The 24,528-nt window shown below is 39.4% G+C and overlaps 1 protein-coding gene across 7 annotated transcripts in view; it reads right to left on the bottom strand.

The window, feature by feature from the left end:
• Positions 1-3,143: 3,143 nt before the first annotated feature.
• Positions 3,144-24,528, bottom strand: part of ABCB11 (ATP binding cassette subfamily B member 11) — a 141,932-nt gene continuing 120,547 nt past the window's right edge. For all 7 annotated transcript variants that reach the window (XM_074399528.1, XM_074399529.1, XM_074399531.1 and 4 more), the window contains 6 exons: positions 23,972-24,213; positions 21,538-21,694; positions 20,193-20,390; positions 16,710-16,916; positions 14,282-14,428; positions 3,144-13,445 (listed from right to left, as the gene is read on the bottom strand). In XM_074399528.1, the coding sequence (XP_074255629.1) occupies positions 13,245-13,445; positions 14,282-14,428; positions 16,710-16,916; positions 20,193-20,390; positions 21,538-21,694; positions 23,972-24,213 (1,152 nt within the window). In that variant the 3' untranslated portion in view covers positions 3,144-13,244. The remainder of the gene's footprint in view (positions 13,446-14,281; positions 14,429-16,709; positions 16,917-20,192; positions 20,391-21,537; positions 21,695-23,971; positions 24,214-24,528) is intronic.

Below are 24,528 nucleotides of genomic sequence, written 5' to 3'. Positions count from 1 at the left end.
GAAGAGTGGGAAGAGGTGTGGGCTTGTTTTCTATAATTAATCCCTAAGAACTCTGAATCTATCTTCCATAAAGCCCAGAGTTCCCATGTGAGTAGATGTCCCTCTTTATTCTAGTTGAAGTCTCCTGGAGGGATCCATATGGTGGTAAATTGCTTTTGCAGTTGAAACTGCTTAGGCAGCAAGAGGAAACAGTTTTCACAGCCTTGGAGAAAATGCCTGCCCTTAATAATGATGGAAAAGACTCTTCTGTTTCCAATTTACTTGTCAGAAGTAAGCGAAATTGAGCTCATTAAATACTGTTACTATAGCCGTATATTCAAAATGTCTACAGATCTACACATTCAGGAGAAAAATGTCAATACTATGAGATTTTAGGATGAGAAAATCTAGACAAGTGACTCAAGAAACTGTCCAATCAAACTGACATTTGGAAAGAAACGCACAATAATTTATTATTGCTGAAACTAGCTATTAGGAAGAATATTAGTGCCTTTCCTTTGACAACCTATTGATTGGATATCTGTCTAAGGTTAAGTTGGTGCCTTCTCTAGACATATTTCGTTACAAAACAGATGGTGATTTACAAAAATGGTATAAGATATCCTTGAAATGAAAAGTCATATCTTGAAATGTTTTATATTTTTTCAAAATTTGTAAATTAATTCAAGATCAAATTGGTACACATATACCAAAATCTTGGTGTAAGAGAAAGTCAAAAGACTTGGTTCTAAAAATGAGATTCATTTCTTAAGTATTTTAAAACCGTATATTTTGAGCTCTTGAAATGCAGCTGACGCAACTGAGGGACTGCATTTTTAACCTTTATTAGCTTTTAATTAATTTACATTTAACTAGCTATGTGTGTCTAGTGGCTACTGAATTGGACAGCAGAAATCAAGTCTCACAGTGCTTTTCCTTGAAAATAAAACCAAAGTATTTTGTATATTGTCACTTGAGCCATGTTCCCGTGAGACAACATGAATCAGCCTTAACGGCTGGAAGAAATTAGCAGATATTGCTGCATTTTCCAAAGGGGCCCCTCTACAGACCTGGATTCTCTCTCCGCAGCTCCCTTCGCTCTCACTCGGTCCTGTGAGCTCTAGCCGCCCTGTTGTCCCTGGACTTTCAGCTCTGTTGCCTCGAATGGGAGAGTCCGGGTTTGCCTGCCCTTCGCCATGTTCCGGAAACCCTCTAAGGTCCACAATACTGGGGGGAGCTTTACCCAGTCTTCATGAGTACATTCTGGATGGCTGGATGGCTTCCTGACGAAGCCTCCCTGTTTCTCTGGGTCCAGCATACATGAATGCCCAACACCTGTACTTCTGTGGCTATTTAGAAACTCTTCCAAAAAGGACCACTTGGGTCCAGTTGCCCCTGAGGATTTTGCCCTCTCGATGGGCTGTCCTAGCCACTTTGGAAATGGCGAACAGCTTTGAGGATGAATACCGGGATCTCGATGTTGCCAGGAAACTCAAGTGGGGGTCTAACTCCCCCCACTTACTTCTAATGCTTTCAGGTGGTGATTTCGCTCTGAAGGTAATGTGGTGCGGTTTGTCAATTTTTAAAAGTCTATTTTTAAAAAGTTAGTAGAAAAGATCTATAAGAAGCAACGACTCCAGTAATTTCTGCCAAATGACAGAAATTCACGAGAAGCTTCTAAGACTTAGAAGTGCTTCATTTTCAGCTCTGTAAAGACAAAGGCAGTTTATGTCAAATTTGAGGCAGGTTTGGTGTGGAGTACTAATTACTGTCTTTGCTATCCTTTGAGAGAGAGAGAGCACAGTAATGACTCAGATGAAATCACTTCTCATTTCTTTTGGCAGCATAGAAGCGATTGCTCTAAAGGAGGGAAAAAACGTCAAAGATTAAGGTTATAAAGGTTAGCATAAAACCTATTGTCTTCTGTTCTGAATTTTAAATTTTCTTAGAATTTTTCTTTTTGTCGAATGTTTTGCCATGTGATTTCTGAAGAGAATCTGTCCTCAGTTCAAAAACCATGATATTTCCCCAAAGAACAATATGTTCTGAAGGAGCTGCCAGGACAGAGGCAGGTGATGAGTGAAGGCAGCAGCTGCGGTCCCGCGGAGCCGGGCTCCTGGCGCACGCGGGGAGCGCGGGGAGGAACGCAGGCGCTGGCAGCACAGCAGCCCGTTTCCGAGGCTGAAGCCGCTTCGCCGGGAGGATCTGGGTGCGCAGCAGCGGGAACAGGCCATGTGTGTGCCCGGAAAACAAACCCAGCGCTACCGAGGACAAAGAAGAGCTTCTCTCCTCTCGTCTCTCACCTACCCCTGTGCATCAGTTGAGCCGATCACACTCTAACTCCTGTTAAAGAACTGGCTTTTTGCAGGATTCAGGCTTTGACGAACAGCATGAACCGGATTGTCATCTGTGCGCATACATCCTGCAGCTAATGGAAGATGGTCGTTACCTTCCACGCCCCCTAGCCTCCAGGCTCGGTAATTCCGTACCAAAAACATTTCTACATAATCATTCCTTTTTTAAAAAAAACAACTGCTCTAATAAAAAAAAAAAAGAAAAAGGCAGAGCTCTTGCTATCTTTCTAGATGAAGACTGCACTGATTTAACAAAGGAAAAATAAATGTTCCTGAGTTTTGGAGGGTGTGTGTGTGTGTGTGTGTATCTTTTCTCTTAGCTTTGGAATGCTGATGCCCTGCCCATCCTGGCCAAGGAAGAGGCTGAGCCACGGGTCCACATGTGGCTCCCAGAGGAAGTCACAATGCAGGCAGGCAGATGCCAGCAAATTCAAAGGCAGATCGATGTCCAAAGACCTTCATGGAGTTTAGCAACCAACACCCTGGACTGGAATAATCAGAACTACATTCTAGTCCGGCCCTGCATCTAACCACTAAAACTCCAGAAGGCCATTTAATGTTGGTGGCCTCAGTTTACCAAGTTCTCAACCGAGGAGTTTAGCATGGGGTTAAACTGGAAGGTTCATTCAGGCTGTGATATTCTGCAACTCTGAGGGTCTCATACAGTCCAACTTACTATGCTTTGGCTCTCCAACTGGCTCCTCTCTTTTTGTTTGCTCTTTATGAAGCACTATCTTCGTGGAAGGCTTTTAGACGTACTGTTAATTTTTCTGTGAAGTGGAACAAGAAGGTGATAAGGAAGACCCGAGCTAATGTGTTTTGATACTGTTTTATTTTAGTTACATGCAATGAACAAGGCCATAAATCCTACAAAGCACTCTGTTTTGAAATGTGCTACTTCATTAAACAATTTTGGATCAATCTTTAAAACATTTGATTTGAATTAGAATCTGAATTTTATAGCAATAAAAAAGTACATGGAGATATAAAATAATTTAAATGATGTTATGGGGCAAAATTATTAACATGAGAATAGTCATAGACTTCCTGCTACCCTATCTTGCAACAGGCATCCTATAATTCAATTACCAACTCCAGTTCCCACTTCTCAACATCCTAAAGAGAAAATTCTAGCTGGAAGAGATACTAAGCAGATCACGTAATAACAGCCTGAGTGAGAAGAAAAGGAAGGAGAGGGAAACTGGCTTTGTGGGAGGTAGGGCTGGAGAGCTTACAGGACTGAGCTGAGTGAGGAAAGTGGTTACAGTTTTGAAACAGCATTTTAGTAAGTTTGTTGCGGCGTAATTAAGGATCTCTCAAAGACATAAACTTTACTTTTTAATTTTTTATGGCTGCTAAAATATGCTTCCTGAGTGCATCGCAACTCTGACACCAAGTTACATGATGCCAAGCTTTTTGAGGATGAACAAAATTAGAGATCCAGTTTCAAAATGCTTCTAAAATCTTCTCGGGCTTAACTAGGGCCCTTTCTTTCCATGCTTGTCTTTTCTCTTTAACCCACCCACCAGACTAGAATGTATTAAATGCCTTTAGCTGCCGGGGATGCAAGCGTGAGGAGGTCCCCATTGATTCTGGGCTCACTTGCAACAGCTCTGGGTGGACTCCAGGGATACCGCTGGCCTGCGGGCTTGAAGAATTTGTGACTATTTCCAGCTATAAATTAACTGGTAACTTTACTCCCCATTTCTTCTAATCCGTCCTTTTTTCAAATTCATCCTCTTCTTGAACCACATTTTTCCCCCATCTCTGGCATATCCTGTCAATGAGATCTAGATTGTTCCCAGTTTAATATCAATTTTAACATATGAGAGGATAAGAAAGCATATTCACAAAACACCAAGTGCTGAAGTAAAAGCTTCCTTCATTGAAAGCAGACATGTGCAATGTTCCAGGAAAGCCACTAGAATGAGTTGCCAGGACACCCATCCAGTGATATCATCTTTCCATGGCAGTGATATTAGGTAAGAAAGACTAATTCCTTCTTTCACTGAATATTTTTGGAGTATCTCTAGACATAATGATCATATGTGAAGGTCATTCAAGCATGTGTTAATATTTCAATATTGCATTATTTTCTTTATACTTTTGTTTCAGGACTTTTATTAATAAAGATCTATCAAGTAAGATTGTGTTAACTTTTAATTAACAACAACAACAACAACAAACATAATTACAAAAAACTACTTCAGTGGCTTAAACAAGTGAGAGGTGTTTTTTTCCTCCTGTAACAAGGTGGATGAAGGCAGGCAACGCAGGCTAGAGTAGCTGCACAAAGGATGTTCAGGAATCAGACTGAGTCTGTCTTCCTGCTCTGCCATCTGTGGTGTGTGGCTTTTGTCCAAGTGATCACAGAATGGCTGCTGTGCATTCAGGAAAGAAGAAAGCGGGAAGAGACTCGGCTTTGCTTTTACCCAGACTTTATTTAGAAAGGGACAGTCTACACAGGGCCTTGTGCCTACATTTCATTGACAAGACTGTCACCTGGCCTTCATCTAGCTGCAAAGGAGTCTAGGAAGATAAGTATTTTGCTTTCCAGCCTCTGTAATAGAGGAAAGCAAAGGGGAAAAGGTGTGGGATTGGGTGTCAAGAGAGACAACACCAGCCGCAGTGACTTATCACATACCTAACAATGAGTGCACACAGCCCCTTCCCTCCCTGCAGCCCGCCAAATTATTTTGTAGTAACATCCTAAAACCATGAAGACTAAATGCTTTCTGAACATTATTATGAGGTATATTTCAACACTTAAATTTTCACCTTCCAAGAAATGTTACAGAAACACTGCTCATTTCTTACTTTGATTTTATACTTGAGATATTAGAAAGAAACCAGTCAAAAACCACAAAGGTTTTATCTTTTTCGGGAATCTTTTAGAATAATCATAGGCACTTGTTCTCTGTCACTCTCAGCGAACATTTCCATTTCTATCTCCAGCTCTTCCGTTACCTCTAGCTCTTCTGTTCTCACATTTATTTTGTATTTGAGAGCAAGAGCTGTACCTGAATTATAGGAAGGAGGATATTGCCAATTCACAAGCTGGCTCTATATTGTTTCTTTTTATACAGCAGATTTTGTCCTAACTCAGATTTATCGGGTTGAGTAGTCGCATTCGGATAGCTACATGCCAATCACGTATACACTGATTACTCATTATGAGCCTTAGGATACCACACAATTCACTAATGAGCACATAATAATGCTGGCCAGTGCTAATTAAATGATAATCATGTGCATTGCTTTATTTATAGTCTGCTATTTAAATTAATTGGACATTTAATTGAACACAGTGTGAACAAAATTGGAACTGGGTTTAGAGGTTCACTGAAGTCACTTTCACCTGCCATCTCACATGCAGGTGAGATTATTTACTTGATCTGAAAATTTAGAGAAAATCCAAGCGGATATAGTGCTCATTTTACAATAGTACACACACATATGTAAATTTATCTCAAAGTGTGTTTGAAAACAACTAAATTCTTAATTTTGTATTTCCTCTAACATCCTTTTGTGCCTTGATTACAGACAGATTTTGCATGCATAAGAAATATTTAATAAATCAAACCCTTAGTTGGAAATATAAGGTGGGATCTTAAACCAACTTGACAAAAATTTTCTGATATTTTCTTAGGATAGGAAACTTATATTTAATTATTGAGTAAATACATGGCAAACTACACCTAATTATGACTCTATGTATTTTCCACTTTCAGGACATAGTATAAAAATATTCCAGGATGTACATTTTAAAATGATTGTATAATTGCCAAAAATTATAGGCGTGAGTACAGCACTAAATTCAAAGTATCTTTTCTTTGAAATAATTTCCTAAGGGCACATGTAGAGTAGCTCTAGAGTAACTAAATAAAAAAGTTTTGGGGCTGGGTATGGTGGTTCACACCTGTATCCCAGCACTTTGGGAGGTTGAGGCAGGTGGATTGTCTGAGGTCAGGAGTTTGAGACCAGCCTGGCCAACATGGTGAAACCCCATCTCTACTAAAAATACAAAAAATTAGCCAGGCTTGGTGGTGCACACCCAACTACTTGGGAGCCTGAGCCAGGAGAATTGCTTGAACCTAGGAGGTGGAGGCTGCAGTGAGCTGAGATCGTGCCACTGCACTCCAGCCTAGGCAACAGAGAGAGACTCCATCTCAAAAAAAAAGAAAAGAAATAAAGTTTTTGTACAAAAAATCTAGAGGTCAATTTTTCTACTTTTTTTCTTTCTCAAACAGTAGGATTTCTAATATATGGGCATCTCTTTCATGCGATTTTAAAATGGACCAAAATTAACTGAGGGTCTCTTTTCAAAATAAGTTGGAAAATGTGTTGCTTCAATTTTTCCTAAGAATTGTTCACAGAAAAAAAAAATTATAAATGGTCCTTATAGATCAGTCTGAAGAAAACTTGCTTTGGGACAAGGTCCTCAGGAAGCTTAGCTAACATGACAGTTTTTAATGTCATGCTGTATTTTGTTACACTAAACAATCTTAGTTATTTCACTTTTGTCAACTCACACTGGTGAATCAAATAAAATGAATGATGTATAGAATTTTAACCACTTCTGATACAGACCAGTGTAGCTCTATGACTTCCAGCATCAAAATGGCTTGATTACCAAGTCTTTTTCTTATCCAAACTGACAAACTGAAGTTTTGCAAAGTTTCTGAGCACAGTGTAAGGACACATTCCAAGTGAGAGGCTAGGCTCATGTTTTTATAAAACTAGAATTATACAGACAACTGAGATTCAGACTAGAATATCCATGCACCTGATGTTCTAATCCTGTGTGGCCCAAACTAACAGCCACTAGTAGCTCTTGAGAACAGAATTTGACATAAGGCTGATTTAAGCTAAGATGTGCTGTAAGTATAAAGGCACCTCAGATTCTGAATATTAAGTATGATAATGTAAAAATCTCAGAATTTTTTTATTGATCACATGTTGTGATGGCAATATTTTGGATATGTTGGGTTGAATAAAATATACTATTAGCACAAATTTCTTTTTTCCTTTTTTGTGTGACTAGAAAACTTAAAATTACCTATGTGGCTCACATTAGTGGCCCACATTATATTTCTGTTGAAAGGCACTGCTCTGACCTATGAAAAGAATGGGTGTTTCCCACTTTTATTACTTACGTATGTGGTGGCTAAGTTATGAACCACCTTTGTGAATTTGAAAAGACTATTGAACAAGATATATGGAGGTATTGACTTATGCCAAGGACTGAGTAAAGCACTGGGGACATTAAGATGAACTAGGAAGTCTCTGCCCTCCGAGACAATTGATAGACATTTTAGTATATGCAGGGAGCTCTGGTCACACAGAGGACAAATGGCTGGAACTAAAAAAAAAAAAAAAAAAAATTCTACCAAAATTTTGGCAGAAATTCTTCCAGACATCTCTTTATGCATACAAGTATGTACAAGCACATGCCAAACATAGATACACACATAACAGATTTGTGTATGTATGAGTGTGTGTGCATAGATGATTAGGTGATAGATAGACAGCCAGCATCATACCATCTTTGATGATCAGAAACTCACTTTTTCTGCACAACATATCATGGGTTCCACAAGAAAGCAATAAACTAAGTCAGCATCGTTATTTTGGCTTCATGATAAATGTCATTGTATATATGTACAAAAACTCATTTGACCTCTACCGCATCCTCTTATTTATGGATTTGAGATTTTTTCCAAATGATTGTGAACCATGCAGGAAGAGAAAACTGTGCTCACTTTTTGTGATTAGAAGTTTAAAATAAATTCTGAGAAATAGGATCTCTGGTGAATCTATTTCTGGACTCCCTTCTGTTCTGGTGATGTAGCTCTCAAATCTATAATAATTTCAGTATCTATTGTTTTAATTTTTGAGACTGTACTGCATTTCTTCCCCCTTTTCTAATTTTAAACTTTTTTTCAATGGAAGATACACATGTACATAAATCTTTTAGCAGTTTCTTTCAGTATTCACCTTCATCTTTTACAATATTTTTATTGCTGTTTGTTTAAATGTTTAACTGTTTAGTTTCCATTATGAAATATGAGGACCACGAGGATCCAGTTCTTTTTTTTCCGTGTCCTATTCCATCCCCAAACTATCCCACATATTTTCTTGTTCCTTTCATAATCTGTCTATAATTCTGGTTTAGATCAGTGTTACGCTTTTACATTGATGTGACTTTGTGAATAATATTCTTAGATGAATCATACAGTGTAATATAAATATATTTCCTTTTTGTGTAATTTTTCTTCCCCCCCAGAGCTAATAGCTCAAAATCTCCACTATCACTCTCTTTCTCTGTTTTCTATCGCTAATTTACCCTCAAACTCTAGCAGAGAGTTGTGTCTTCTCTCAGCATTCAAACTCATCAGGCTGTCTAAGAGCACTGGTGGACATTCCTCTGGGCGGGGGCATTCTGGGGGATATTCCTCTCAGAGCTCATTTCCCTGCTTCAGTCTGGCTATTTGCTATGGCTACAGCACACCTGTAATCCTGGGATCTCCTTCCCGGTCATCCTGGAGATTCCCGGCACCTCATTCTTGAGTTAGATCATGTATTCTTATATCCCATATCTTCTTATTTCTTTCTGTGCTCTTATTTTAGAAAAAGCCCCCTTTTGTGGCTTCCTGAGAAAAGACACATGGGCAGTAGAAGTGTCAAAACCTGCATGATTGAGAATGTCTCTAGACTTTTCTCATTCTTGAGAATAGCTTTGCTGCATATCGAATAATTTCTCTTTAGAATTTTGAAGGCAAGCATCTATGAATTTTAGTTTTATTGTCAAAAGGTCATAGTCATTATGCTTTGTTTTTTTGAGACAAGGTCTTGCTCTGTTGCCCAGGCTGGAGGGCAGTGGCGAAATGTTGGGTCACTGCAACCTCAACCACCTGGACTCAAGCAATCACCCCACTTCAGCCTCCCAAGTGGCTGGGACTCCAGGGGCATGCCACAATGCCTGGCTGATTTTTGTTTTTCTTTTTTTCATTAGAAATGGGGCTTCTCCAGGTTGCCCAGGCTGATCTGAAACTCCTGGGCTCAAGCAATCCTCTTGCCTCTGCCCCCTAAAGTGCTGTAATTACAGGCATGAGCCACCATGCCTGGTCACATCATTATGATTCTTCATTGATTATATTGTAACACATTCCCCCTTCTCTCTTGGAAAATATTCTCCTTTTTCCTAGTTTTCTAAAATTTCATAATATGCCCAAATAGGATTTTTATTTATTATATTCAGTGTTGGGCAAACTCTTTAAGCTTGGAAATTCATATTCTTCAATTACAGGAAATGTTCTTAGATTACTTTTAAAAATAATTTCTGGGGCCAGGCGCGGTGGCTCAAGCCTGTAATCCCAGCACTTTGGGAGGCCGAGGCGGGTGGATCACGAGGTCGAGAGATCGAGACCATCCTGGTCAACACGGTGAAACCCTGTCTCTACTAAAAATCTAAAAAATTAGCTGGGCATGGTGGCGCGTGCCTGTAATCCCAGCTACTCAGGAGGCTGAGGCAGGAGAATTGCCTGAACCCAGGAGGCGGAGGTTGTGGTGAGCCGAGATCGCGCCATTGCACTCCAGCCTGGGTAACAAGAGCGAAACTCTATCTCAAAAAAAAAAATAAAATAAAATAAAAATAATAATAATAATTTCTGCCCTCAGTTTTCTCTGAACCCTCTGGAACTAGACTATTGGCTAATTATTGCACCACCTGAATTGTTACCCTCAATTTTTTCTTTTCTTTTTTTTCCCTAATTTTCTTCTCTATCTTTTTGTTTTACTTTCAGAGAAATTTCCCCAACTTTATCTTCCAATCCTTCTATTTTTTTCCCGTTAACTTTTATTAACTGGTGTTATGAGGAGAGTTTGGTCACAACACAAACACATTATGAAAACATTAGGAAATTACAGAAAGACTTGCAATAAGTTCAAACAGAACAAATTAAGTCAAACCTTTGGTCATCTGAGAAGCAATAATGTAAAACTGCAGAGACCAAATCTTTGTCAGTGATAGAGGATGCATAACAAAAACATAGACATTATCGCCCCCGTGTGTTGTAAAATAAACATGCAATGTTATTTACTCATTTTTGAAGTTTACAATCTTCTCTCCTGTCACTGAGCCTCAACTGTTTCCCCAATTTCAAGACTTCTTTAGTCAATCTTTTCCCTCTCATCAATAACTTTCAAGCATCTTCTTTGAAAATATAATTTGTATGCTGGGCATGGTGGCTCACGCCTGTAATCCCAACACTTTGGGAGGTCGGTGGATCACGAGATCAGAGGATCGAGACCATCCTGGCTAAGACGGTGAAACCCTGTCTCTACTAAAAATACAAAAAATTAGCCGGGTGTGGTGGTGTGCACCTGTAATTCCTGCTACTTGAAGCTGAGGCAGGAGGATTGCTTGAACCTGGGAGGCGGATTTTGCAGTGAGCCGAGATCGAGCCACTGCACTCCAGCCTGAGTGACAGTGTGAGACTCTTGTCTCAAAAGAAAAAAAAAAAAAAAGAAAAGGAAAAAGAAAATGTAATTTGTATTCATTCCTCACAAATCCTTCCCAGGACACTGGCCACCTCCCAGCACAAGCGCCCCTGCTCTTGCTCTTGGAAATGCAAACCAAAACAATGGCTTTAGTCTTCTTGCATCAAAATTAGAGGATTAGCATGTATTTATTGCAAACCCTAATTTCTTCTAAAAGGCATCTTTAGTCTGCAACTAACTTGTCATTGCCATTTTTCATAACCAGAATGCATTCCTTCATCGTCTGCCTCCTGACTTGGCAACCATCAAGAATTCTGGCCTGAACAGTTAACTTGCTAAACCATCTTTGCCATTATTTACCAGGAAACACTGGAAAAGAAACATAAATAATATACTCCCATATTCTATGGTCCTAGCTTAATTTACAGGTAGAATTTGATTTGTTGGCTAAGGGAAGAAAAACCATCTACATAGAGTGAACTTGGGAGGAAGCTGGAATAGGGAGAAAACATGATGGCAGGATACGGCAGTGGGAACCATGCAGTCCTGCTACCAAGTTATGCATTTCTGTGGCAAGAGCTCTTTTTTACATTTATTTCATTTTTACTGATTCTTGTCTTTATTTCAATAGGTGGAAATATCTTCTCTTGACTCATTGAATATACTTATTACCACTTTTTGAGTGCTTTTCTAATTACTGCCTTAGCTCTGTTAGTTCTCATTTCCCTTCTCCAGTTGTCCTATTGTTGCTTTTGCTTCAAGTGTTAAAATACTTCCTCAGTGTCTGGTTGTCCTGGGAAGTCAATTCCCATGCAATAGGGAGACACCGAAAAGCCTGGGGAAGCTCTGATCGTGTGGGTGCTTGTTGACTGGCAGGTGGGCTTCATAGGAGGGTAATATGGCTGGAAATTTTTCTTAGGATACCAAGGATGGGGTCTTTGACCTCTTTTCTTAGATTGGCCAGTTTCCCCAGAAAATAATTCTTTGATCTCCTGCCAGAGGAGAGGGGCTGGGAGTTCTTCTGTTCATACACAGCTTTACACTCAATCCCCCATCTCTTGTATGTTAGCTATCCCTTCAACTGCACCTTGTGTCTCTAACTGCAAACTTCCCTGTGAGTCTCCCCAGAGAGGGAGTATCCAGCCTCCCGCTGGACCTGGGAAGGGCAGCCATCCTGCTGCAGGCGGGGCTCTGCAATTCTGTTTCCATACAGGCTCTCGGCACATTCTTCTGTCTTCACTCCCTCTTGTCCCCTTGCCTCCTCCTTCCAGAAGGACCCAGTATTTTCATATCTTGAGCCTTTCGAGGGGTCTGTGGTACAAAACAGGACGTTCCTAGGCTTCCCCCCACTAACAGATTACATTTTTGCTTTCTCTCATCTTGTAACTCTATTATCAGTTGTCCATTTGCTTTCTGGCTCCCAAGATTTTGCAGGTGGCATCACTGTGTTTTTTTCATCCTTGTAGATTCCTGCTGTCTTTAGTTCTTTCGAGGTCGTTCTGTGGTGTTTTGTGACAGCAGGGGCAAATGAGTGCTTTTTCTGCCATATTTACTTGCGTTTTTGGGTATAAAACCTTAGAAACTACAGCAAAGTAAAATGCACTATTTTCATTTCATGAATAGAATTTTGCAGAAGCTAAAAACAACAATCAGTATGGAGGGAGGTGCTGAGGAGCACAAGGCGTGGGAGAGAGTCCCCTGCTCCAGCCACACTGGCAGGTTCTCACAGTAATGGTAGCTTCGCCATGCCCACACTCACTCTGAAGCTACAGCATAAATCAGCAGCCCTAACTAGAAAGCCTATGCGAATTGTTTCCCCTTCTGCCTCCCTCAGCCTGACAGCATCCACCCTTTCCCTATGCTCAGCCTTAGAGATGAAGGAAGCTGCTTTCACGTGCAAGACAACTTTAGTTAAGAAACACAGCAGGTCTTCAGTCCTTTTGTTCTTTTCAAATTTGACCTTAGTCTAGCTCAACAAACGTTTGTTGAGTGCCTGCTATAGAGCAGCCTCTGTGTACACCAAGGGTTCAAAAATGCATGACGGTTCTCTACTCTTGAGTTCAAAGTCTCATTTACTCTCAGATGTCTCATTAATTCTCTGTGCAGGAATGGCTTCTGCACAGAGAAGCACTGAGTGGTGGCTGAGCCATCACTCGACGTTGGGTTTTCCCTCACATGGACCCTAGTTTCTTTCATTTTCTTTATACACATCTAAAGCAGAATTATAATTGAAGGTCATTAGAAATTAGCTTGGATTCTGATGTATGACAATGGCTGTAAAAGTAAAATATTAACATTCTTCTTTAAAGAAAAAACAATCCTAGCAGTCCCTCCTGCTGAGATTGTTTTTCCTTTAAAAACAACCCCTGTAACTGGTGCATCATGTGTGTCTGAGGTTCTTGCATTGGGTCAACTGATGGGGGATCCTGTGGTGACTAGTTTGTAGTAGGCTCCTTTTTGGGCCATCAGTTCTTCATGGGACCCTTTTTCAATCACCACCCCCTGTGCCATGACAGCAATGATATCCGCGTTCTGGATGGTGGACAAGCGATGGGCAATGACAATGCAGGTCCGACCCTCTCTGGCTTTGTCTAGAGCAACCTGCACCGTCTGCAAAGAGAAGATGGAGAGTTGATGCAAAGATGCAGGATTGCTCCCCAGCCCTCCATCACGACAGTTCAGTTAACACGACCTGAATAACAATCCTATGCTTGAGGGCAAACCCAAAGGCTGGACATAAGAGAGGGTTAAGCAAATACTCAGTGAATGCAATGCATCAGAGACCTCCATGGTGGTGGGCGGGCTGAGAAATTTCAGTGACGCAAGAAGGAAGCAAACTAGGAATTCCCTATGTAATTTTACAATATTTGATGGTCTAGTTTACTAAAATGAAACCAAGAAAACAATGGAGGCTAGCAGTTAAGTGGCTGTTCCTGATGACTGTTCTTCATTGAGGACATTTTAGCTCTTTCTAAAATGGAATCCTGATTTTCAAGGCGTTAATGACACATTTCAAATTTCATAATTGTGTTTTGCTCAATTGTATCTTCTTTCATGCAAACCACACATCAGGTATCACCTCTTATTTTGTTTTGTATGTGGCCTACCTTCTCTGTCACATAGCTTTAGAACTATAAAATATTTATAACAGATAATCTAGATTATGTTACTTTATTCAAGAAAGGTGATTATTTGCCTTTGGAAAAAAGTCACTTAGCCTAAAGAATCTGAAAAACAATTCTTGTTTTAAAGGTAAAATATTTTATTTGACACAATCTTATATTAAATCATTTGCTCTAGATAATTGTCTTTGGGTTCCACAAAGTATTGCCAGTGTTTACTGTAAATGAATCAGAAAATTGAAAATGGTGCCATTTTACAAGCACAGATTTTATAGCAAAAGACTCATCTGTAATGATCTAAGACTTTAGAATATCAGTACTTACCTTTTCACTTTCTGTGTCTAAGGCAGAAGTAGCTTCATCTAGGAGCAAGATTTTAGGATCTCGTACAATGGCCCGAGCAATAGCAATGCGCTGTTTCTCCCCTCTGGAGAGTTGAGACCCCTGGGACCCAACGTTAGTTTCATATTTCTGAAAATGTATGGTAAGTTTGAGAAATAGAGACAGTTACTGCTCCTGTACTGTACAGAGCTCCTGTCGCCTCTGTAATTTAAATTATTTGTTTGCGGAACTAGGGAATAGTGAGTGAGTCCTCCTACAGGATGTCAAATCCACTTAGGAATATAAGAAAAATGTGGAATTTGTGACTTTTGCTGTGGGACGCAAGGGGATTTTATTACTCATTTCCGCATTTCTTTTAGGTTTATATTTTCAATCTCCTTCTCCCTGTGTCCAGGTAAGAGTCCATATATAAGACCCTCCTTAATTTGAGACTCTCTGATTCTAGACTCTTATCTGGAAAAATCTTTCCAAGATGGACAAATCCCAAGAATGGAAATGTCTTTTATGCTATCTTTGGTCCACTGCTGTAGTAGGGAGGCGGTATTCTGGAACACAGGACTTGGTTAGCAGCTCCAGTCTGCTGCTTACTACCTTGTGTTCCTGAACAAATTATTTAAATTTGTTTGAGCTGCACAGTCATCTGAAAGGTGCAGCATTAACACTTACTTCACATATTAGTTGTGAGTTTTAGATAAAAACAGGAAGAAAAATCACTCATGCCTTGCATGGCTACATAAAAACTAGTTAACATGCATAAAGTGTTTACCGTAGAGGTATTGTGCTAATTGTTCTAGTTAGGTTATCATTTAATATTTACAGAAACCATACCCACCCTGTTTTTCAGATTACAAAACTTAGGCAAACAAATGGTGGGAGGACAAGCAACAAGCAGTGAAAGTGAAATCTGAATCCAGGTGAAAGTGAATCTGTCTGTTTTCTGAGTCCTTGCCTTGACCACTGCTCTTCCCCGCCTTCCACAGCACAAGCCATTTCCTTCCCCCCCGCTTCCCTTGCCTCCTGATGAATGCTCCACTAAGCCAGGTGAGACCCATGAAAACCTGTTGCCTTTGTGGAGACAAACAGCTCAGAGACGGGTTCCATAGGCAAGTCTGTATGAGGACAATGTTGTAAACCAGCTCCATGCCAGTGCCTTGCCCAAAATGAGTAGGTACTCAGTAAGGGTTTTCCTTTGGAGCTTTGGATGCAGCAAATAGTAATTTCCATGTGTTTATAGATTATGCTACCAGGTAAGAACCAGATCAAGAGCCTAACACTTAGGAGACTTTGTGAAAAGAGCTAACAAAAAGCCCTCCACAAACACCATAAAATTTATAAATAGAATCACTTTTAAAGAAAAACAGTTTTCCCAGGGATATTTTTTAAAAGTAAGTAGAGAAGGTTAAAGGTAAAATTTGGCCCCACAAGTTGGTTTCCATGTTTTAATTTTTCTTGTGATCAAAACAAAGAGGGACTTTTGGTAGATGGAAAAATGCGGTTAATATTGTGCGAAATCTGGAGTTGACTCTGGGAAAGTAAGAGACTCCAAGGCAGATGCAATGTACCCACCATACATGGTACACACTGCCAAATAATGAAATAATGATGATGGCAGTAATAGCAGCAGCAGCATTCTTTGTGTGTGGTTTGTTTTTTCATTTTAACATTATTTTCTTGCATTTTGCAGATGGAACAATCTCAGAAAGGATAATTTTCCCAAAGTTATGAAGCTAGTAAGTGTCAAAGCTTGGATTCAAGTTCAGGTCAGCTCCAAATTTCAGGCTTAACCCACTATGCCAACTAAAGGTCAATGTACAAAAAAAAAAAATCAACAAAAATAGCATCTATTGCATTGGGCAATACAATACTTTGCAAAATCAAAGACTATGTTGATGAAGAATATTTATTTTACTTAAAAAACTAAGACAGTCTAGGGGCACTGGGAGATAAATTACGTAGCCTTTGACTTTCTTGAGCCACAGTCATAATACAGATTGAGTATTTCTTATCAGAAATGCTTGGCACCAGGAGTGTTTCAGATTTTGGATTTTTACAGATTTTGGAATATCTGCATATAAGGAGATATCCTGGGGATAGGACTCAAGTCTAACCACAAAATTCATGTTTCTTATCCACTTCATACACATCGCCCAAAAGTAAATTCCTATAATATTTTAAATAATTTTGTACATGAAACAAAGTTTTGACTGCATTTTGACTGTGACCCCACCACATGAGGTCAGGTGTGAAATTTTCCACTTGTGGAATCATGCTGGCACACAAAAGTTTTTGAATTTTGGAACATTTTTGATTTGGGATTTTGAGATTAGGGATGCTCAACCTATCCACTCTGGTCTTTCTACTCCTCCCCATCCTTGTCTCCCCTAGGGAGTGGCTCTGACTTAGTACTCACCTCTGGGAGTGACATGACAAAGTCGTGCAGCTGAGCCTGTTTTGCAGCTGCTATGACTCTTTCCATGGGAATTTCTTTGGTGTTGTCTCCATACTTGATATTGTCCATTATGCTACAGGCAAACAAGACTGGTTCCTGGGAAACAATTCCAATGTTCGAGCGGAGGAACTGGACGTTGACTTTTTTACTATCATGTCCATCTATCATCTGCCAATAGAGGAAATGACGGGTCATTCAGTTTTAGAATTCCAGCAGTGAGGAAAGTTCATCTTCTAGCATTAGGTGTTACACAGGACATTTGACTTGCTTAACAGATAACAATCCCAAGGCGAAAATTACGGGATAAACTGTGTTGCCTTTGACCTCTGGATGTAACGTCTATCAGGAGTGGTGTCCATGTTAACAATGATCAGACTATGATCCTATTTATTTCCTCAACTCTGGCTCCATGGATAAAACAAATGAGAAAGATGCTCAGGTATTTGGGAAAGAAACAAGTTTCCCTTATTTTGATGCAGCACACTCTCTTCAAATCTATAGGGTTGCCCTATTTTGAGACTTATGAGTTATGGAAAGGATTTTTCTGTGTCAAGCCATTGGGCAATATAAAGGTCAAACCCGTTTTCTTGATTTTACTAATGCAGTTGATTTTACTAATTCAGTTATCTCTGAATAACGAACAAAACCAAATAAAAAGGAATACATTTATTCACTTAGTCAATCAACACATATTTGAATCACCTGCCACAAAGCACCATCCTTAGCAGTCTATGTCTGCTACATAAAGAAAATATAATCTCTGTTTCCTAGGAATTCACAGTCTAGTTAGGCAATTAAGTTCAGGTAGTTGTATATCTACCACATGAGCTGGTTCACTAAAGAGTCCTGGAATATTAAAGGTACAGTATATGCCTAACATACTACTATAAAGTATTTGGCCCTATTATTTCAGAAAACAATTGTGATAAATGGTATGAACAGATTATATTTAAGATAATTTCTAAGTAATGGAAAAAGAAAACACTTATTAGAAAAAAATATAAGGCATTTCTCAATAACAATTAGCCCTGGCTTATATTGCTCTACTTATTTTCCATAGTACTTAATGCAAACCACATTTAGTAATTAAACACTGGGGCTGTTTGCTCATTCTTCTGAATATGCTACATAGTAAGCTTTTGGAAGACAGAAGACATGTTTCATGTTCCTTAGAATCTCCTACAGGGCCTAATGCAGTAACAGGAACATCACAGGTATCCAATTAAATGTTGAAAATGTTGAATGCCCGTTTTGGGTAGCTTCCTTAAGGGCAAAGAGGGCTTTGAAAAAAATTTATAAAAAGTGATAGGTTTTCTCATTAAAATGTTTGTAGAAACATTTTATGATGATATAACAAAATAGACTGTGCCTATGAAATGTAAGAAGTCATAATGATTTCCTTATTGGCCTTGCTTTCTACCTGTGACTAGAACATTCAATGGGCATATTCAGAGAAATATACTTAATATACATGTTAATATTGGAAGGAAATATGAGGGATTCCGGTTCCTGTATTTTGCATAGTTCACAATCTATGATGGCTGTAGGCATGACACAGCTCATTTTGGGAAACCGAATCTTTTATCTTACTGGGATTATACCTCTGGTTATAATGGGCTTTCTAGGTTCATCAGTTACCAAATACTTTCAAACAAATTAAAATCTTTATACTTCAACCTAATAATAGAAGGGGTTATAAATTACAGGTAATCAATATTTGGTCCTCATTTTTATAACTTCCTGGATTCTGTCAATGTCTTATTTGCTTGTTTCCTTGCTTTGCTTTATGCAAGGAAATCTTTAGTTGCCTCTTTCAAGTTTCTCTCAGCATTTCTCTTTATAACATTATTTGTCTTTATTACACTAAAGATTATAGTATTCAGGAAAATTATAAAGACCACTTTCAAAGTATTAGGATTAAACAATGAATCAAGTATGGAGCAAATAAAACATTTTCAGACCCATATCTCTGAACTATTTCTTAGAAAACTGCTTGTGGATGAACTCCAACAAGAGTGTGAAAACTATGAAAAAGAAAGGCACGGGAACTACAAAATAATGGATCTAATCCAAGAAGATATTGCAGAGAACTCACAGGAGACTCAACAGGCAAAGGTTGGAAGTGATAGAAATGAGGGGATAGATGGTCAGATACAGACATTAGAAGAATACAAAGATTTCCATAAAGACAAAAAATGCAAGAAAAAAGAAAGCCTTTCAGAAAAACAATCAAGAAAAAAATGTCATGCAAATATACCTCACTATTTGACTGTGGGATAAACAATATTAACATAATCATCAAGAAGGCTGTCAATTGATTTTCAACTTTTAGAATCAACCTAGAGTGAAAGCAGGAAAGATAATGCTATAAACAGAATGTGCTTTGAATTCTTGATAAAAGTGCAGATAGAACTTGAGAGGTGAAAGGAGGGAGTACGAGGTGAAAATAAAGGTAGGATTGCTAACGTTTTTATTTTAGAAAGCGAGAATTAAAGAGGAACTATCTACAGGTGGTGGCAGAGCAGCGGAAGTAGATCGGAAGTTTATAAAATTATAAATAGAAGACCTAAAAAATGATGTAACTATATTGGGAGGAGGTAGGTAAAAGGAAGGAGTGGTGAGGGTAAGTAGATTTATATCTCTTGAGAATAAATCACAGAGAGTCTAATTTGTTAAATCTTCCAATAGCATTAGCATATTATTTAAAGACATAAAAGTAATCAATGGGAGATCAAAAAACATCAAGTGGTCAAAATAGTTGCCTTTGAGCAGAGAAATGTGGAGTGGGAGTGTAAGCATAAAGCAGGGGGGTGGCTTTTTATTATAAACATTTATTATTTGATTTTGTGACCTTCCGCATATATTACTTTTAAAGAAAGAAAAAAAGGGCAGAAAAGAGAAAGAAATGTTATGAAAAATAAGTACCAAAGCTATTGACTGAAATTTCAAATATCCTTGCCAAAGCTTTAGGGCTCTCAATTTGAGTTCCTTGCGCTATTTAGACTTCAGCTTCTTGAACAAGGATTGTCTTAGATCTTTTCATGCTAAATCTCCTTTCTTGCTCATTTATCATTATTTCCCTTATCACCCCCACTTTTTCCATTCCTGGTCATTAGTTTCCTGATTAGTCTGCACTTTCTGCTCCATTTACGCGTAAGCAAATGCTTCTATTAAATACACTCATCTCCAGCTTTGCAGTGTGCCCAGTTTTCTTTGCCTAACTGGCCAGCAGGCCATCTGGAACTCGGGAAAATCTGACATTAGAAATTGTGAGGTAGAATCAGGTGAAGCAGCAAATGACTGGGACTGGAAAATCCGCATGGGGTAAATGCCTTAGGCAAGCATTTTAAAGTGAGTCTGGGAAAGCAGAAACCTGAAGCCCACTTTTAGGGGTTTGAAATAGTCTGCAGAAAGCAAAATTCTCAAAAAGGTTGTGTGGCTTACCACCTTCCCTTGATCAGGATCATAGAAACGTTCTAGCAGCTGAATGCTGGTGCTTTTCCCACATCCACTGCTCCCAACAAACGCCAGTGTCTGCCCTGGACTAATCGACACTGAGAGACCATTCAGAACTTGCGTGTCAGGTCGAGAAGGATATGTAAATTTACAATCAACAAAGTCAATCTTCCCCTGGAAGTTGTCCTGGGTATGGGAGAACCAAAATTAGAGATGCTGTTACCGGACACTAGAATATTAAAACATACCGAACTCTTGAGTTTAAAATCCCTGCTTGAGATATCTTCAAACCACCCTGCCCAAGTACAAAGCATAGAAACAGCAACTTAATAAAAGGATATCCCATTCCCTATTCTGGGAGGTATAGTATAAAGGGAGGCTTGGGCAACAAAATTAAAGACATTTTGCTTCCCCTATTCCCAGTCTAACCTATTTTCTTGCCGTCCATTCTTGACATTCTGAATAGAAGAGAATAGCTGAAAGATATTATATCATAACTGTCCAAACCCTATAGTTTTGTTCCCCAAACTGCTTAAAATAATAATGTTACACTTAAAATGACCTAGAGAAAAAGGTACTTGAGGTCTGTACTGCAAAGGTGAGTACTTTCTATTTTACTTTGGTGTGCTTAAAACTCTCTTAACTTATAAACTCTAGAAGTAGATAGACATTTAATAGACCACACAGAAACCTTACTGTTACTGAACTGAAGGAGAAATTTTACCAATTTAGAAAGATTTCAGAATTTAACTTAGCTTTACAAGTGTCTATTTGCTTTTGCTTTCTCGAGCATATTAAAATTTTCAAAAAAAAATTGGTAGAGAAGATTTAAAAATACCTATCTATCAATCAGAAGAACATATATTTTGTTGAGATTGAATTAATTTTCTGGATATCCACATAAGCTAAAACTTGAATCAAGATGAACACGAATTAAATCCATGTTATTGGACAGGAAGAATTGATTTTTCTACATTCCGTACCAGAACATCAGTAGAAAACACAGTGGTTAGGTAGATCTCAAAGGACAACTGGCTGCATTCATTCGGGAACTAAGTGTATTTTATATTACACAGAATTTAGCATTCATTGAATGTCATCGCCTTGTTCAAATGCCAGCTTTAGGAATAATTTTTGATGCTAATTTACTTTATTCCTTTGTATTTACAAATCTGTCTGTCCACTCCGAGTACGTATGAATGCAGCCATATAAAGCAAGAATTAAAAAGCTAGGTGGCATTGTATGGCCATCCCTAATGGCTGTCCTGTACACACATGCGTGAGCACACACACACACACACACACACACACAACCCTACCCCTCAATACTTACCCATTTTTCACCTGCACTACTGTATACACTGATTGGCGGTTGTCGGTCCAGCAGTTGAAAAAAGCGTGCAGCTGATATTTTAGCTTTGGCATAACTTGGGGTGTAAGAGGAGGCTCTCCCAAGAGCTGTCGCACTCAGCACAACTGCAGAGATCACCCTGCAACCAGACAGACACACAGGCAGAGACAGGGGCGGTGTGGTTGGTGTGATGGGCCGGGAGGCAGAAGTCTGGGGCTCTAGCCCTGGTTCTGCTTGGAAAGGACCACATAGCCTTAAGCAAGTCACTTCAGACTTGTCTGGGAATGGAGAGGGTGGCGTTTAAGAGATCAGCAGTTTTCACACTGTGTTCTATGAAAAAGGGCTTAGAAGAGGACTGAACAAGCATGAATGGGAGAGAGCAGACCTCCAAACCTTTATTGAACCACAATAGCATCTTCTAAGAAAATGGTTTGAGGGGGAAAAAAGACTTCTGAAAAAATTTCTTTAAAAGAAAGCAGGCTTGAAAGATCACCAGATTGAGTTGATTTTTCTATAATGCTAACTTTTTTTGAATCTCTGATAGGTATATAAAAGGTAATTGGTAATATAAGCATCAATTCTGTGCCAGGTATGTATATAATTATGCTTCAGAGAGCAAGACAGATGCAATCGCCTGTCTCCTTCTACTTGTCTTAGCCTCTAACTATATTCTACATGTACTTAATTAATGAAAGAGTGAGTGAAGGAATAAATGAATGATAAATATGATGAGAGATAACTTTGTTGCTATACAGACTATGATGTGAGTAGTAGCCTCCCAAAGCTGCCATGCACAGAGTCTGCCTGGGATGGGGAAAGGGATAAGGGATGTGTCTTTGTGGGTCACACTGCTTGGTTCATAAGCAGGAATTGTTTGAGGCCAGAATTGCAAATCCTAGAACATCTCCAGGAGCCCAGTTTAAAGCCTAAGGGAATGAAAAGCACTTGAAATGAAATGAAAAATGGTGGAAGATGACCTTCCAATTTTTAAAGTGAAGCCAGAAATTGGGAGTTTTCTGTAGTCCCAGATTTTTTTTTTTTTTTTTTTTTTTTTTTTTTTTTTTTTTTTTTTTGAGATGGAGTCTTGCTCTGTCATCTAGGCTGGAGTGCAGCAGCATGATCTTGGCTCAGTGCAACCTCTGCCTCCTGGGTTCAAGCGATTCTCCTGTCTCAACCTCCCTAGTAGCTAGGATTACAAGCATACACCACCATACCCGGCTAATTTTTCTATTTTTGTAGAGATGAGGTTTTGCCATGTTGGCCAGGTTGATCTCAAACTCCTGACCTTAAGTGATCTGCCCACCTCAGCCTCTCAAAGTGCTGAGATTACAGGCGTGTGCCACTGCACCCTGCCTGTAGTCCCAGATTTTTACATGTTGGCAAAAAATTCTCTTAAAACCATAATATAAACTAAATAAAAATAAGCCAACAGTTTGTGTTTTCTAATTTAGGTTAGTGAAAATATGCAAAGATTTAGAAAAAAGATTTCCTAGCTGGATGGGTGTAGTGGAGTGGGAGAGAAGTGCTGAAAGAGACATCAGGTGAGAAGGCAGGACTCATGGCTAGAGAAGGAAACCCAAGAACAGATCCCAATAGGATCACTTTTCCTAATGCCCTCCAAACCTGTCTCAGACCATCTCCACCCTTACCCCCTACTGTCCACCATATACATGTGTACCTCGTTCCCCAGTACCCTGACACCCTCAGGCTTTCACCTCTGGAAATGTGAGAAATTGGACTCAAAGCTAATCTTATTTGAAAAGCAGGCTTTGGCTACACGAACGGAACATCATTCACCTGTAAGGCCTATGCTGTCTCTGCCTAGGAGGAGTCAGCTGGGAACATGCCCTCTATGCAAGAGAGGAGTAGAGTTCAAATAAAACAGTTCTCTATGAAACATCTTAGGCAAGGCCTCTAGATTTTCTCAGCATTAACATGTGTGGCCGATGGTTTAGAAACAATCACATTCATTCACACTATCATGCATCCCTTTCCAATATGACTTTTTTCCTCCTCTCATCAAAAAGTGGATTCTACCTTTTTCTGTTCCTTAAATCTGGGCTTGATAGTATGACTTTCTTTGGCCTCTTTGTGTAGAGAGACTTGAAAAGGATTTGAACAGTGGGGCTTGCCCTCTTCTGTGGCACTTGGAAATCTGAGGCCGTAATATGAAGAAAAGAAGCTCACCTGCTAGACAGGCCATGTGGAGACAGAAGTATACACAGAAGCCTGACTGAGTCAGCCCAGGTCAGAAGAACCACTGTGATGACCCACAGAAGCTTGAGAAATAATTAATTGTAAATCATCCCAAGCTATTGGGATGGTTTGTTAAGCAGCAAAAAAAGCTAACCGATAGAACCAGGCTATTCCCTCCTTGAGTGTTGATGTTTTCTCCCCGTGGGCGGATATTCCTCACCTGAACACGTAGCTGAAATGGAGCCCCTCGTTGGGGATTAAGTAACCCCCATATCTGTAGGAGGCAGAATTTGCAATAAACACGATGCTCTGGGAAAAGGCAAAGCAGAATCCATAAACGTTGGCTTTCTGAATAGCTGTCCTGAGTGGCTTCTCCAGCTCCATCTCAAGTGCTTCAATGAACCGCCTCTGCTTTCCAATTCCAGCAACAGTGCGGATGTTACTGAGGGCTTCGTTTGTAATCTGAAGATTGAAAAAGAGTCTTAAGAATACAAGGGCAGAAATAACTCCTTTCATGGCATTTCAATGGCTGCATGATTGGTTGGTGCAAATGGCAGAAGGTGGTACAAATCAGAGATGGACGCGTGATCTGGGAATACAAAGAAGTGACTGGAGGTCAACCCAACTGGACCACATGACAATTTTTCAGTTAAATTCAAGTTTCTCTGAATTCTAACACAGCATGGCTTTGTTGCCTCTACTTGTAGTGCAAGAGATAAGGAAAATAACAGTACACACAGTCATTTTTGAAAGCTTTTTAGCTTCTTTGCTAATTCA

Source organism: Saimiri boliviensis, chromosome 5, assembly GCF_048565385.1.
Source record: "Saimiri boliviensis isolate mSaiBol1 chromosome 5, mSaiBol1.pri, whole genome shotgun sequence".
Lineage (NCBI taxonomy): Eukaryota > Metazoa > Chordata > Mammalia > Primates > Cebidae > Saimiri > Saimiri boliviensis.
The sequence above is the reverse complement of the archived record's forward strand: the minus strand, read 5'-3'. Positions and strand labels throughout refer to the sequence as shown.